Here is a 13,853-nt window from a genome sequence, read left to right as displayed (position 1 = left end):
ACCAGCTCCAAAAATTGAATAAAACCAAGTATTTGGCAACACGAATTCGAATTCATTGACATCTCCGAAAGAAAACCAAAAATTTTAGACAAAGAACTAGGAAGTGAAAAAATCGAGGAACAACGCGGAACACAGTCGCCAATTGGGATTTGGATCATTTTTATCATAGCTATCAGGAATGTCGGGACCACAGATAATATGGATGAGAAGAAAAAGACGAGAATTGGGTTGGTGGAGGAAGAGATCGGTGGTGGTGGTGATGGTGGCAAGGAGCGCCCGTTTACTGATGACGTCATTGTAATGGGGTCAGTAGTCGTTGTAGGATCGCTGAAAATTTGGAATTTTGAAAATCGGGGTTTTTTCGGTATTCTATTCATGCCTACTTCATGCCTACGCGCCTAAGTACCTAAGTACAAGTACCTTTCAGTGCCGACATAGCTAAATTGTGGCTATCTTTTGGTGCCTACACACCTATTTTATGAGTTTATAGGTTCCTGCCTATTGGTGCCTATAGTTTTTTGGAATTCTAGGCACGCCTACTTCATGCCTACGCGCCTAAGTACCTTTTAGTGCAGACATTACTAAATTGTGGCTACCTTTTAATGCCTGCATACCTATTTTGTGCCTGTATAGGCCCCTGCTTTTTGGTGACTATAAACCGACCCAATAATTGTTTTGGTGTGCGCTGCTTGCGTACTACCTAATGCCTACCTACACGCCTAAATTTCGCGCACATGTCTTTTGTGCCTATTCCATGCCTACACGTTTGCCTACCGCCTGCCAAAATTACTGCCTATTTGCCTACATCTATCTCATGTCAATATGAATTTTCGCCCACGCACTTGCTTTGTACCTACCTACCTACAAGCCTCTTGGCGCCTACAACGGTAAGATCACCCGAACAGAATTTCTGGTAGGCAGGCGCAGCTAGAAACCTGCCTGCCTACTAAATTTAAACTGCGTCAACACATTTACTTTACTAGGTATTTTTATTTGATTTTCAAAGAAAATACCCTCTTCTACATCATCAAAGTTATTAATTCTTATTAATTTGCATAATGTCTAGTGAGAAAAAACATCATAGATTTACGTACCTTAACAAAATTCGGCTCAGCCATCGCATGTCGCCAGTCTCTCGACACAAAACCGGGCCGAAATCCACCTCGTCCACTGACCAACGCACCGCCGGACGGGTTCATTTTGCTCACCCATTTCGCACTTCGAAGGAAGAAATCTGGAGGTTTTAGCTTTCAGATTTGACATAATTTTTAGATTTTTTTACGTTAAAATTCAGAACTTTTAGCCCATTTTTCTAGGAATTCGCTGGAAAGTTTTTAAAAAAAGCGCTAGAAAGCTGCTTTAAAAAGTTGCAGAAGTAATCTAGAAAGTTGGAGACTTGTGATAGAATGCTAGAGATAATCGCTAGAAAGTTGCAGAAAATTGCTAGAAAACTGAAAACCTTGGCTAGAAAGTTGTTGGAAAAGTTCTCTAGACATTCAGGAACTTGCACCAGAAAGTTGGAAACCTACGCTAAAAAGCTGCGAAAGTGCTCTAGAAAGTTGGAAACCTGCTATAGAAAGTATGAGAAAAGCGCTAGAAAGTTGAAAATCTGCGCTAAACAGTTGTAGAAGTGCTCTAGAAACTTGGAGAAGTTTGCTAGAAAGTTGAAAACCTTAGCTAGAAAATTAGAAACTTGCACCAAAAAGTTGCAGAAGAGCTCTGCGCTCGTTGATCTTTGCAATGCTCTTCATCGAACTCTTACATCTCTTCGACTTTGCCATCTGAAAAAAAAACAGAGTTGAAATTTTTGAAGTAAAATTTTTTGAAGTAAAAAATATCAGTGAAGAATTATAATATTTTCAAAATATTTTCAGTGAATCGGGCTGAACGATTGTATAAAAAATTAGAAAACCCTTTGCGCAAAAATCAAGACTTTTAATTCAAAACCCCAAATGTTATCGATTTATTCGATCTCTGTTTTGTTTGATGTTCCGAGTCGACAATTGTACGCTGTATGTTGAAAATGGTTTTTATTTAAATTTTCATTCAAAAAACTGAAAAAAAACAAGAAAAACATAGGGAAGTCGGTGAAAAATAACAAAAAAAAAACAACAAAAAATAAATAAATATAATCTGTCCGGTGGAGCGCACTTACTGGTAAGCGTGCTTGGTGTATGCCCGTGTTTGCGGAGTCTTGCTGTAGCGAAGGCGGTCTCGACACGATTTTTAAAGCATTTATTTTTTGGGGCACCTACCGTACTTTTGACGAAAAATTGGGAAATTTCGTGTCTGGGTAATATATAATAAGGTCAGAAACATATTTATTCAAAAAAATTCCAATTAACTATCAAATAATTATTTCGCGAACAACTCGGCTTGAAAATTCTTGAGCAAGCCAAAAAAGTCAACGGTATTTTTTTCATTTACGGGGAAAAACTTTAAAATCATAAGTTCCACGTATTGCTTCCGCATCAAACACTTATTAACCAACATTGTTAGCTTATCGATTTCAAATTTCTCGGCAGATTGATCCATAAGAATTATTTCATAGAAAGTATCGATAAAGGCTGCTCGATTTTCAAATTGAGTTTGACTTAAGGATTTTTTATCCGTTTTTAGAATCTCGTCGCTATTCCGTAAACTTTCCAAAAATGTTGTATGGCGAGCACAATTTGAAGTAACTTTTTCATTCAGATCTACAAAAAATGCGGGAGAAGAGACGCAGAGTTCTCAACTTTTTTCCTTTTGTTTAAGAACGTGCTGACGTCACATATTTTTGCCCGAAAAAATTCCGCATTTTTTGTAGATCAAACCGTTATGGGACAGCCTGACACGACGTGTATTTGGCGGTAAAACCGTAAATTCAAAAGTTTTCAATAAGTTTTGCCGATTTCGCCAATTTTTGAGCATTTTTCGTGATGTTCCAAGTTGTTTATATTGATTTTTGCGTCGAAGTTGTTTAAAAATAATTTTTTAAATTGAAAAAAACGTTTTGAAAAACATATCTTCATCGTAAAAAATCAATAAAATCAACCTAAAAAACGAAAAATGGTTGAATTTACATATTTTGCCCCCAAATACCTAACGAGACCCACATGCGGGGGTAGAGAATTGGCAGTGGAGCGCGTTACCACATTGGGGCGTCTTTTAGAATTTTTCTGCGTCTTTTAGAATCATTTACTATATATAAAGCGCGTGTCCTTCTGTCCCTATGTAGTTTGATCTTTGATCAGAGCAACGAAATTTTGGGAAACCTTATGCTAAGTGCGCAGCAGACATCGATCGAGGTCCGCGATAGACACCGTATATCTAATGTGTTTTCTCAAAAAGTCGGGGGCCGCGCCGTAGGTGCGGTCCACGGCTGGTAAATTATATGCAGTTTCAAAAAAAAATCAAAAATTTTAAACAAGAAAATAAAACGTATTAGATAATTTATTACATGCTCTTTGTGCTCTTCTCTATTGCTCCTCCTACTCCTTGAAGACAACGCGTGCTTTTGCTCGGTCCTCTCAAGGAAAAAGAAAAGCCCTGGTGCGCCTCCTTTCTCTCGTTTTTCCAGTCTTCTCTCTTTTTCTCATACATACAATTGGACCAATTCCAAATCCCATTGAATTGTGTGTGTGTGTGTGTGTGTGTGTGTGTGTGTATGTGCTCACTCTTCTCGTCGATGCAGCAGCAGCAGCAGAGGGAGCTAAGAGCAGCACAAGGAGAAGCGACGACGTCGTCTTTTTTGGAGCAGGGCCCCGTAAAAAGAGCGGCTATGTCTTTTCCTCTTTCTCTCTCTCTCTCTTTCTTGCTCGATTCGTTCCTTCTTCTTCTCCCACTTCTCCAGTACACACAGACACAAATTGATTCAAGTCAGACTTGAGTTGTGCTGAGAAAGCTATCCCGCTTTTCGTTTTTTGGGAGTTTAGAGATGAGGAGATGGAGAGACGAACTGCGTGCGCGACGCCCTCCTAGCCATATATATTTTTCCATAATCCTTCACACGTTAAAGCAGAGACCCCCCCCCCCCCCTCCTTCAGAGCATAAGCATAAATATATATAGATCGCATTTTTTTCTTTTCGCCACCCCCACCCCGCCTTCTCCATGTCTTGTCGCGGGGTCTAATAAGAAAAAAATTGTGGAAAAACAACCGGTGTCCCGCCACGGCTTCAGCTTTTCCGTTTCTCTATTTTTTTTCTTGTTAAAATTTTTTTTTAATTTTTGGTCGTTTCTTAAAAAGAAAAAAAAATGAAATTTCGTTCTGAAATGTTACAGTTTCAGTGCACTTTTTCTGAAATTTCGAGCATTTTTTTTGGTCAACTTTCGGAAACTTTCAGGATATTTAGAAGTAAAAAATACTTTTTTTTTTTTTGAATTTTTTAACCCAAAATTACAGGTTTTGTGCAGTTTTTCAGGCTACCCCCTGAAGTTTTTGCAGTGATTTTTTTCGGAGAAATCGAGAATTGCTCCAAAACTGTTTCTTTTTTTTTGCAAAAAAAATTCTGACTTTAGAGATTTTGTGGTAGGCAAGAAAAAATATTCAGAGAATTTCAAAATTATGAAGAATCTGACCTTTACAAAATTTAAAACTGTTGAGAATAGTTTGGAATTTCTTAATTTTTTGAATAAAGATGAAATTTTTTGATATAATTTTCAGATTTAAAAAAAAAAAAAACCAAAAAGCTTTCAGAATTCATAGCCAGAACATCGTAAGAAAAACTTTTTGAAAAAAAAAATTTTGGAGCAATTTTAGCAGCTTAAGAATGTTTTCAAAAAAAAAATTTAGCCATGCATACTCCTAAAACTGGTTCAAGTTATTATTACGGGAACACGGAATTCTGAGAATGCGTATTGCACAACATATTTGACGCGCACAGTATCTCGTACCGAAAACTACAGTAACTCTCGGAATGACTACATTTTTTGTTTACTTTAATTTCAATTTTCTATTTTTAAATAAATAAATTATTTCACTTCATTTCAAAAATCGAGCCCGTAAATCTACACAATGGCTACAGTAGCCATTAAAAAAATTACTGTAGTTTTCGCTACGAGATATTTTGCGCGTCAAATATGTTGTGTAAGACGCATTCTCAGGCATTTGGGTTCCCGTAATATCTGCATCTACGAAAAACTCGATATTAATGAAAAGACCAATATTTCTGACCAAATTTCCTCGTTTTCTCTATATCTTGACTAATTTTAAATTCATAAATACATTGTGGAAAGTTTATTTGCTATCGATAAAACCTTATCAATTGTGGAATTATTTCGCCCACAATTTGCGGACAATAATCTTCCAATTTTCCAATAAACTCTAGTCATTCATTTTTTCTATTTGATTCTGGTTCTCACTCTTAAAAAAAAATTTTTTTGATGACGTCGGCGGCGCGGGCTCTTCTTTTTTTCTTTTTTCTCATCCGGCGCGACCCGCCGTCACTATTTTGCGTTTTTCACACGGAGAAGACGTCGCCGTCGACTTCTTCTTCTTCTTCTTCCTTTCCATCTTTTTCTCGCCTTCGTCTCGTCTTCTTCATCCCTTCCCATTTTTTTTGGCCACTTGCAAACTAAACTTTTTCGGTAGGGGCCCTCCACACACTTTTAGTCCCGGGGACGACGACGATCTTTTGTCTTTTCGTTCAACTTCCTGCCCGTCCCGTTGCGTTTCTCAATTTATTTTTCAAACGCTTGAACAAAAAAATTAAATATTCATTCGATTTTACGTTTTCGTTTGTTTTCAGTTGCATCAACGATTGGGCCGAGACAAACCTGCATACAGTAGTAGGCTGGTTCGAAAAGGTAGAGAGTGAGGGACAATTCGTATGATGAACTCGTTCTGACTTCAAATTTTCGAAAAACAAGAATAACAGACCGAGAAAAAACTCAGAGGCAAGTATTGTGGCCCCTTTTTTTAGAAATTGACGTTGAAACGCGCTCCACGGGCAATGGGTCTCGTTATTAGGTAAATGGCGGTAAAACAAGAAATTCAAATGTTTTAAATTAGTTTCGCCGATTTTCAAGAATTTTTCGACGATTTTGTTATGTTTTTCGTTGTTTTTAAAGATTTTTATGCAAAAATCGATGAAATATTCATTTTTCTCGGATTTCGCCAATTTTCAAGAATTTGTCGTCTTTTAAATTTATTTTAACCTCGAAATAATGCTAAAGAAAACCATTTTGACGTAAAAATCAACAAAAAATAAAAAAACTACGGAAAATATAACGAAAAAGACGAAAAAAGCTTCGAAATCTGCAAAATTAATTGAAAAAGTTTGAATTAACGGTTTTATCGGCAAATACCTAACAAGACCCAACGTTCTGGGGCCTTTGAGCTTTTTTTAAATATTTTTATCTCAAAAAATACTTTACATATTAAATTTGAAACGCTAATTAAATCTCAAAAAATCTAATTAAAAAACACATTTTATTAAATTCAAAACACCCGCGCGGGTACGGTGCGCAACGGTGCTTGCGTACACTAATTGCGTACAATTGCACACCGTACTCGCCGCGGCGCGAACATACAAATTTTCTAATTTCATTTTCGAAAATTTTAATTTCTCGCCTATTTTCTCGCGATTTCCCATCCCAATTTCCAATTTTTCAGATCTGTGTGCAACTACAACTACCTGCAAGAAAGCTTTTTAGCTTTTTCATATAATCAACGTAAGAACACGCAACAAAAAAAGAAATAAGACGTCGGGTTTTCACTTATTTTGCCGTCTGCGTCTGTTAGCGCCCCCCCGGAAACAACACAGAAAACGAGCAGCAGCGGCTGAAAAAGATGGGGGAGAGAAGCTCCTCAAAAACAACAGCAGATGCCTTTTCCCCCCTTCTTCTCCGCCACACACCCCTGCCAAGAGCATTTTTTTCTGGCTCATTTGAGTCATTTCACATGCTTTTTTGTTGCATTTACAATTCCGCGTGGAAATTTGGAGGTTTTCAGCGTAAAAACACGTGGAAAATTGGTGTTTTTTCGAATATAAAATTTTTTTCCTAAAATCAAGCGAGAAAATTATAAAATGCACTCAAATAGTTGAAAAATAGTCAGCGCGCGCTTTCTATTTTATCAAATGTTATCAATAAAATCGATCAATTTTTATATATCGATGGCAGCAGCTTGCCCGCCGTTGTTATTTTTGTGTGCTGCTTGTTGTTTTCTGTGCTTCGTTTTTTTTTTTTTTTTACTTTTCCGCGTTTACTTGCCGCGATCGGCTTGTAGTTTTGCCCAACAGGTTGAGTCACGGCCTCTCCCGGACAGATTTGCTTTGAAAAAAAAAGGAAAAATAAAAATTTTCCACACTGTAAAGTCTGAAAATGCCCTCGCGGTCTGATAGAAATATATTTGCCCATTCTTCATGGTGACTCAGCGTGTGTATTTCCGTTCGATAACAGCACACAATAATCGAAGCAGCAGCACATACCATTCAGAAATAGTTATTGCGTTGTTTTTTTTCTTAAAAAAAAGAATAAATAAATAAATAATTTTCTCATTTTTTTTCGTTGCAGAAAGATGCCCGAATATGGTGCATCACTGGAGGAGCTTCGCGCCCTTATGGAGTACAGGTGAGTACGCAACAAAAAAAACCATATTTCGGCTAAAAATTCCTGAAAAAGTGATAAATTTAGCAAAAATCTGCATTTTTCGGTGCCGCAGCCGTCGGAAATCCAATTTTCATTGATTTTCTGTTATATTTTGCCACATTTAGGCACATTTCCAGTCGGTTGGCACCGAATTTATGTACCAATGCACTTAATTTCGCAAAAAATTGGACGAAAATTATTTAAAAAAATTGAATTTCAGCTAAATTTAGTTCCTTTTTTCAGAATTTTCAGCCAATTCTCACTATATATTTCTCTGAAGGACTGAAAATTTCGAAAAAAAAGGGGCTAAGTTTAGCTGAAATCTGCATTTCTCCGTGCCGCAGCATTGAATTTACGATAATTTTGCCATTTTTTCGTCGTTTTTAGGCACATTTCCAGTCGATTATGACCAAATTTATAAACTTATCGACTAAAAAGGCACCCAAATCAGCAAAAAATCCACAAAATTGGAGAGAAATTCTATATAAATCCCCAATTTTTTCGGAATTTTTAGCCAATTCTCACTATAAAATATTTTTCTCTGACGGACCAAAAACTGAGAGTTTTTAGTGAGAATTGGCTGAAAATTTCGAAAAAAGGGGCTAAATTTAGCTGAAATCTGCATTTTTCGGTGCCGCAGCTGCCCCGTATATCCAATTTTTATCGATTTTCTGTTATATTTTGCCATTTTTAGGCACATTTCCAGTCGGTTGGGACCGAATTTATGTACCAATGCACTTAATTTCGCAAAAAATTGGACGAAAATTATTTAAAAAAATTGAATTTCAGCTAAATTTAGTTCCTTTTTCAGAATTTTCAGCCAATTCTCACTATATATTTCTCTGAAGGACTGAAAATTTCGAAAAAAAGGGGCTAAATTTAGCTGAAATCTGCATTTCTCCGTGCCGCAGCAGCCGGAAGTCCAATAAATTTTTTTATCGAATTTACGTTAATTTTGCGATTTTTTCGTCGTTTTTAGGCACATTTCCAGTCGATTATGACCAAATTTATAAACTTATCGACTAAAAAGGCACCCGAATCAGCAAAAAATCCACAAAATTGGAGAGAAATTCTATATAAATCCCCTTTTTTTTCGGAATTTTTAGCCAATTCTCACTATAAAATATTTTTCTCTGACGGACCAAAAACTGAGAGTTTTTAGTGAGAATTGGCTGAAAATTTCGAAAAAAGGGGCTAAATTTAGCTGAAATCTGCATTTTCCGCGCCGCAGCTGCCCCGTATATCCAATTTTTATCGATTTTCTGGCCCATTTTTGTCGTTTTACGCACATTTCCAGTCGATTGTGAGAAAATTTTTGAACCAGAATAGGATGGAAATGTGATTTCCGCCCCCAAAAATTGCAGATTTTAACTAAATTCACCACATTTTTTCGGAATTTTTAGCTACAAATTTGGAAAAAAAAGGATACATTTCGCTGGAATCTGCCGGAAATCCAATGTTTTTATTGATTTTCTGTCCAATTTTTCACATTTTTGTTGTTTTTGGGGGCACATTTCCAGTTGATTGTGACCAAATTTGTGTGCTTTTAGACTAAAAAGGTGCTTTTAGACTAAAAATCAATAAAAAAAAGCAGAAATTCGATTTAAAAAGTGAATTTCTTGCCGAAAAAGCAAAATTTACCCCATTTTTTTCGGATTTTTTACAGCAAAAACCCCTCATTTCTAGTGCTTTATCTCCATTTTTATTACTAATAAATCAACGAAACAAAAAAAGCTAATCTTTTTATTATTACATTACAGGAGCGCCGAAGCCAAAGAAAAGATCGAGACAGATTACGGAGGAACAACGGGTCTGTGTGAACGATTGAAAACAGATCCCAATAATGGACTGCCCAACAACGAAGAGGAGCTCGAAAGGCGAAGAAACGTGTTCGGAGCCAATGAAATTCCACCACATCCACCGAAATGCTTCTTACAGCTTGTTTGGGAGGCTCTTCAGGTGAAAATTCGCGGCGGAAAAATGAGCAAAAATTACTCAAATTTTGGCTAAAAACGGCAAATTTCCTTCAAATTCCGCCGCGTTTTTCGTGGATTTTTTGGCACTTTTTTCAGTAATTTGACTGAAAATTGCGATAAAAATGGGCAATTTAGGCAAAAATCCGGGATTTTAGTCAGTTTTTTTTTTCGAAATTTTGAGACTAAAAACTTAATTTTTTTTTCGATTAATTTCGTTCCCAACGACTGAAAATATTCATTAAATACCGGGAAAATGCCAATTTTCAAACAAAATTGAGAGGAAAAATTGAATAAAAATGAGTATTTCAGCTGAATTTGGGCAATTTTTGTTGGAAAAAAAAATTGATTTTCGACATTAAAATCGACATTTTTTCTCTTAAAACACCAAAAATGCACATAAAATTGATGGAAAATTTGATTAAAATTGATTCCTGAGCGCTAAAAATGGTGAAAATCGACGAAATTTTAACTGGATTTGATTCTTTTTTTTTTTCGAAAATTTCGATTTTTCTTTTTAAAAATACCTAAAATGTGTAGAAAATCAGTAAAAAAGACTTGAAAATGCCAATTTTCAATCAAAATTTCAGCTGAGTTTGGATAATTTTTTATTGGAAAAATTGCATTTTTCTGAAAAGATTTTCTCATTTTTTCATTAAAATCGTCATTTTTTCTCTATAAAAAAACACGAAAAATGTGTGCATAAAATGGGGAAAATCCTGGAAAAACCTCAAAAATGTTCAAAATTATTTTTTCCCGCCGCTAAAAATGCAAAAATCGGTGATTTTGGATGGATTTTGGCTTTTTTTTTCACGAATTGTTCGATTTTCTGTTAAAATAGTGCCTAAAATGTGTGGAAATTCAGTAAAAATTCCCATTTTTTCGCGAATTTCAAGCAATTTTTAATTTTTTTAATTTTTAAAGCTCTAAAAATTCCCCCACCCTTCACCTTTTATTTATTCAAATATTTATCTAAAACTAAAAAATTCCCTCATTTTCCCAAGAGCTTCTTTCAAAAGAATAAATGCTCTCTCTCTCTCTCCCAAGAGGTTTCTCTCTGCGTCTCCATAATTCTCGTGCACTCTAATTTAAAACATTTTTCCCTTTTTTCTCTTACTCCGTATGCCTTTTTATGAGCAAGAAAAAGAAAAAAGACGAGAAAAAAGCAAAAAAAAGGAAATTATTGAATATGCATGAGTGGGTGGGTTGTGGCAACCTAAAAGTTTTTTTTTTTTTTTCGGCGGAAAAAAATATTGGAAGGTCCTCTTTTTTGAGGGACTAGCACTGGAAAATTCTGAAAAAAAAAGAAAAAAATCCAAAAAATTGTTTTTTTTTTCAGGACGTCACTCTTGTTATTCTTCTTGTTTCTGCAATCGTATCACTTGCTCTTTCATTCTACAGACCTCCTGGAGAAGATACTGGTATAGTTTTTTTTTTTGATGGAAGAAGAAAATCACGGCCGTGTACTCCGCGAGGAGAAGATGATAGATTTTACCGATTTTGGCGCGATTTTTAGCACTCAAATCGCCAATCTTTCTCTCATTTTGCAACAAACTGGCTGGAAAGTGTAATTACCCGGAAAACGACAATGTTCTAGTGCATTTTTCGAATTTTTCAGCGAAAATTAACCTTGATTTTCAACTTTTATAATCAAAAGTTTACCAAAATATAGGAAAATAGTATGTAAAAATTCAAAAAAAAATCCGAAAAACTGGCTGAAAATTGACATTTTCTGTTGGATTTTTTCAAAGTTTACAGCAAAAAATCGATTTTTTCCCAACTTTCGAGCCAAAATATATAGTTGCCTGGGTTTTCAACAGTAAATATTTCGATTTTCTTCTAAAACCTCCAAAACCCCCTGAATTTCATCATATAGAAGCTGTTTAAAAAACAGCTTCTCCTCCTGGAGTACACATGCTGCGTAAATCGACACATGATTGTGTTATTACCCAAATGCGAAGATTTTGCGATTTTCGGGTCTCGAAGCGAACAATTTTCTGTAATTCAACAAATTGTGCGCCTATAAAGGAGTACTGTAGTTTCCAACTCTTAGTTTTTTTTTCGGAATTGTGAAAATGTATGAAATTCATCAAAGAATTAGCAACTACAGTAGTCTTTAAAGGCACACGATTTTTCAAATTTAAGAAAACCGGTCACTCACGCTCTCCTCAAAGCCGAATAATTATTAGAGCGCGCTTGCAGCGCTTCGCATTTCTGCATCCGCGGTATTTTGCCTTTCCACTGAAATAAGCAGCTTATAAGCATATTAGCTTATTAGCTTATAAGCTTATTAGCTTATAAGCGTATAAGCTTATTAGCTTATAAGCTTATTAGCTTATAAGCTTATTAGCTTATAAGCTTATAAGCTGCTTATAAGCTTATAAGCTTATAAGCTGCTTATAAGCTTATAAGCTGCTTATAAGCTTATAAGCTGCTTATAAGCTTATAAGCTGCTTATTTCAGTGGAAAGGCAAAATACCACGGATGCAGAAACGCGAAGCGCTGCAAGCGCGCTCTAATAATTATTCGGCTTTGAGGAGAGCGTGAGTGACCGGTTTTCTTAAATTTGAAAAATCGTGTGCCTTTAAAGACTACTGTAGTTGCTAATTCTTTGATGAATTTCATACATTTTCACAATTCCGAAAAAAAAACTAAGAGTTGGAAACTACAGTACTCCTTTATAGGCGCACAATTTGTTGAATTACAGAAAATTGTTCGCTTCGAGACCCGAAAATCGCAAAATCTTCGAAATTATAAATAAGATTGAATTTTTTTTCATTCAAATTCCAATTTTTCTCTCAATTTTCAGCGGGTTCGGATGACAGTGAACACGATGCCGGATGGATCGAAGGTGTCGCAATTCTCATCTCAGTTATTGTCGTCGTACTGGTCACGGCTCTCAATGATTACACAAAGGAACGTCAATTCCGTGGTCTCCAAGCGAAAATCGAAACCGAACATCGATTCTTCGTCCTTCGTGGCGGTCAATCGGTACAAGTCGTCGTGAATGAGCTCGTCGTCGGTGACATTGCCCAGATCAAGTACGGAGATTTGATTCCATCAGACGGAATTATCATTCAATCGAATGATCTTAAAATGGACGAGTCCTCGTTGACAGGAGAATCGGATCAAATCAGGAAGAGCCCCGAGCACGATCCGATTATTTTGTCTGGAACACACGTTATGGAAGGATCTGGAAAGGTTTGTGTTAGTCGAGGAAACTTTGCCACTGCAACTTTTTCCTCACGAGGGACGAGGAAAAGTGGTTTCTAGGCCATGGCCGAGGGGCCGACAAGTTTCAGCGGCCATTTATCTTGCTTTGTTTTCCGCCTGTTTTCTTTCGTTTTTCACCGAATTTTTTCGTTTTTTCTTATCAAAACTGATAAATAAATACTTTTTGCAGATGCTAAAACAATTTCCAAGTAAAAAAATTATGTATTCAGTGGGCAAGCAGCGGTGAAAGTGGTCAATGCAATATGATGGATTACGGGAATACAAAACCTAAACTTTTTCTGAAACATGATACATATGATGCTTAGATGCTGAAATTACCTGATTTTCATAACGAGACCGCTGAAAAAGTTTTGAGGTTTTCAAAATTCAACTTTTTGTGCGAAAACCTCAACTTTTTCACTAAAAAATTTGAATTTCGAAAAACTCAAAACTTTTTCAGCGGTCTCGTTATGAAAATCAGGTAGTTTCAACATCTAAGCGGTATATGTATCATGTTTGGAAAAAAGTTTAGGTTTTGTATTCCCGTAATCCATCATATTACATTGACCACTTTCACCGCTACTTACCGACTCAATACACAATTTTTTCACTTGGACATTGTTTTAGCATCTGCAAAAAATATTTATTTATCAGTTTTAATAAGAAAAAAACGGGAAAAATCGGTGAAAAACACAAGAAAACAAAGCAAGTACAAAATGTCGTTAAATGCGGTGTACTGTGTGCAAACACCGATTTTTCGCATTTTTTCTCGGCCCCCGTTTGAAAAAAGTTGCAGTGAAATGCAAAAACAAAATTCAAAAAATTCGAGGAACTTTGACTGAAAAACGCAAAGAGCCAAGAAATGGGCGGAGCCTATTTGCAGATCTTTTTAAGCTATTTTCGCATGTTTTTTAAAAAGTATTTAAGCCTTAGACAGTTGAAATTCAAAATTCAGCGTGTTGCGCCGTTTTGAATTTAAAGTTAAACTGTCTAACCTATATAGACTTAAAAATTTTTTAATCATGCAAAACACACAGCTAATCGTAAAGAAGATCTGAATATAGGCTCCGCCCATTTCTTGACTTAAAAAAATTTCA

The 13,853-nt window shown here is 35.9% G+C and overlaps 1 protein-coding gene and 2 non-coding genes across 7 annotated transcripts in view; 1 reads left to right on the top strand and 2 right to left on the bottom strand.

Annotated features, from left to right (window-relative positions):
• Nucleotides 1-3,628: 3,628 nt before the first annotated feature.
• On the bottom strand, nt 3,629-3,778 carry Y67D8C.16. The gene has a single exon (NR_053024.1). It is a non-coding gene; the product is annotated as an Unclassified non-coding RNA Y67D8C.16 (non-coding RNA).
• A 1,941-nt stretch (nt 3,779-5,719) lies between these two features.
• The window catches only part of mca-3 (Calcium-transporting ATPase), a gene marked incomplete at both ends in the record, with an annotated part of 29,993 nt that continues 21,859 nt past the window's right edge, over nt 5,720-13,853 (top strand). For 2 of the 5 annotated variants that reach the window (NM_001392277.1, NM_001392278.1), the window contains 6 exons: nt 5,720-5,875; nt 6,594-6,652; nt 7,496-7,552; nt 9,331-9,529; nt 10,883-10,964; nt 12,353-12,744. In NM_001392277.1, coding sequence (NP_001380076.1) covers nt 7,500-7,552; nt 9,331-9,529; nt 10,883-10,964; nt 12,353-12,744 — 726 coding nt within the window. Of the gene's footprint in view, nt 5,876-6,593; nt 6,653-7,495; nt 7,553-9,330; nt 9,530-10,882; nt 10,965-12,352; nt 12,745-13,853 lie in introns of those variants that run through there. The other 3 variants (NM_001383061.2, NM_001268315.4, NM_001307544.3) reach the window with 3 other exon arrangements.
• Y67D8C.15 lies at nt 6,733-6,847 on the bottom strand. The gene has a single exon (NR_053023.1). It is a non-coding gene; the product is annotated as an Unclassified non-coding RNA Y67D8C.15 (non-coding RNA).

This window comes from Caenorhabditis elegans, chromosome IV (assembly GCF_000002985.6).
Source record: "Caenorhabditis elegans chromosome IV".
Taxonomy (NCBI): domain Eukaryota; kingdom Metazoa; phylum Nematoda; class Chromadorea; order Rhabditida; family Rhabditidae; genus Caenorhabditis; species Caenorhabditis elegans.
Note: the sequence above shows the minus strand (reverse complement) of the source record. Positions and strands in the feature narration are given on the sequence as shown.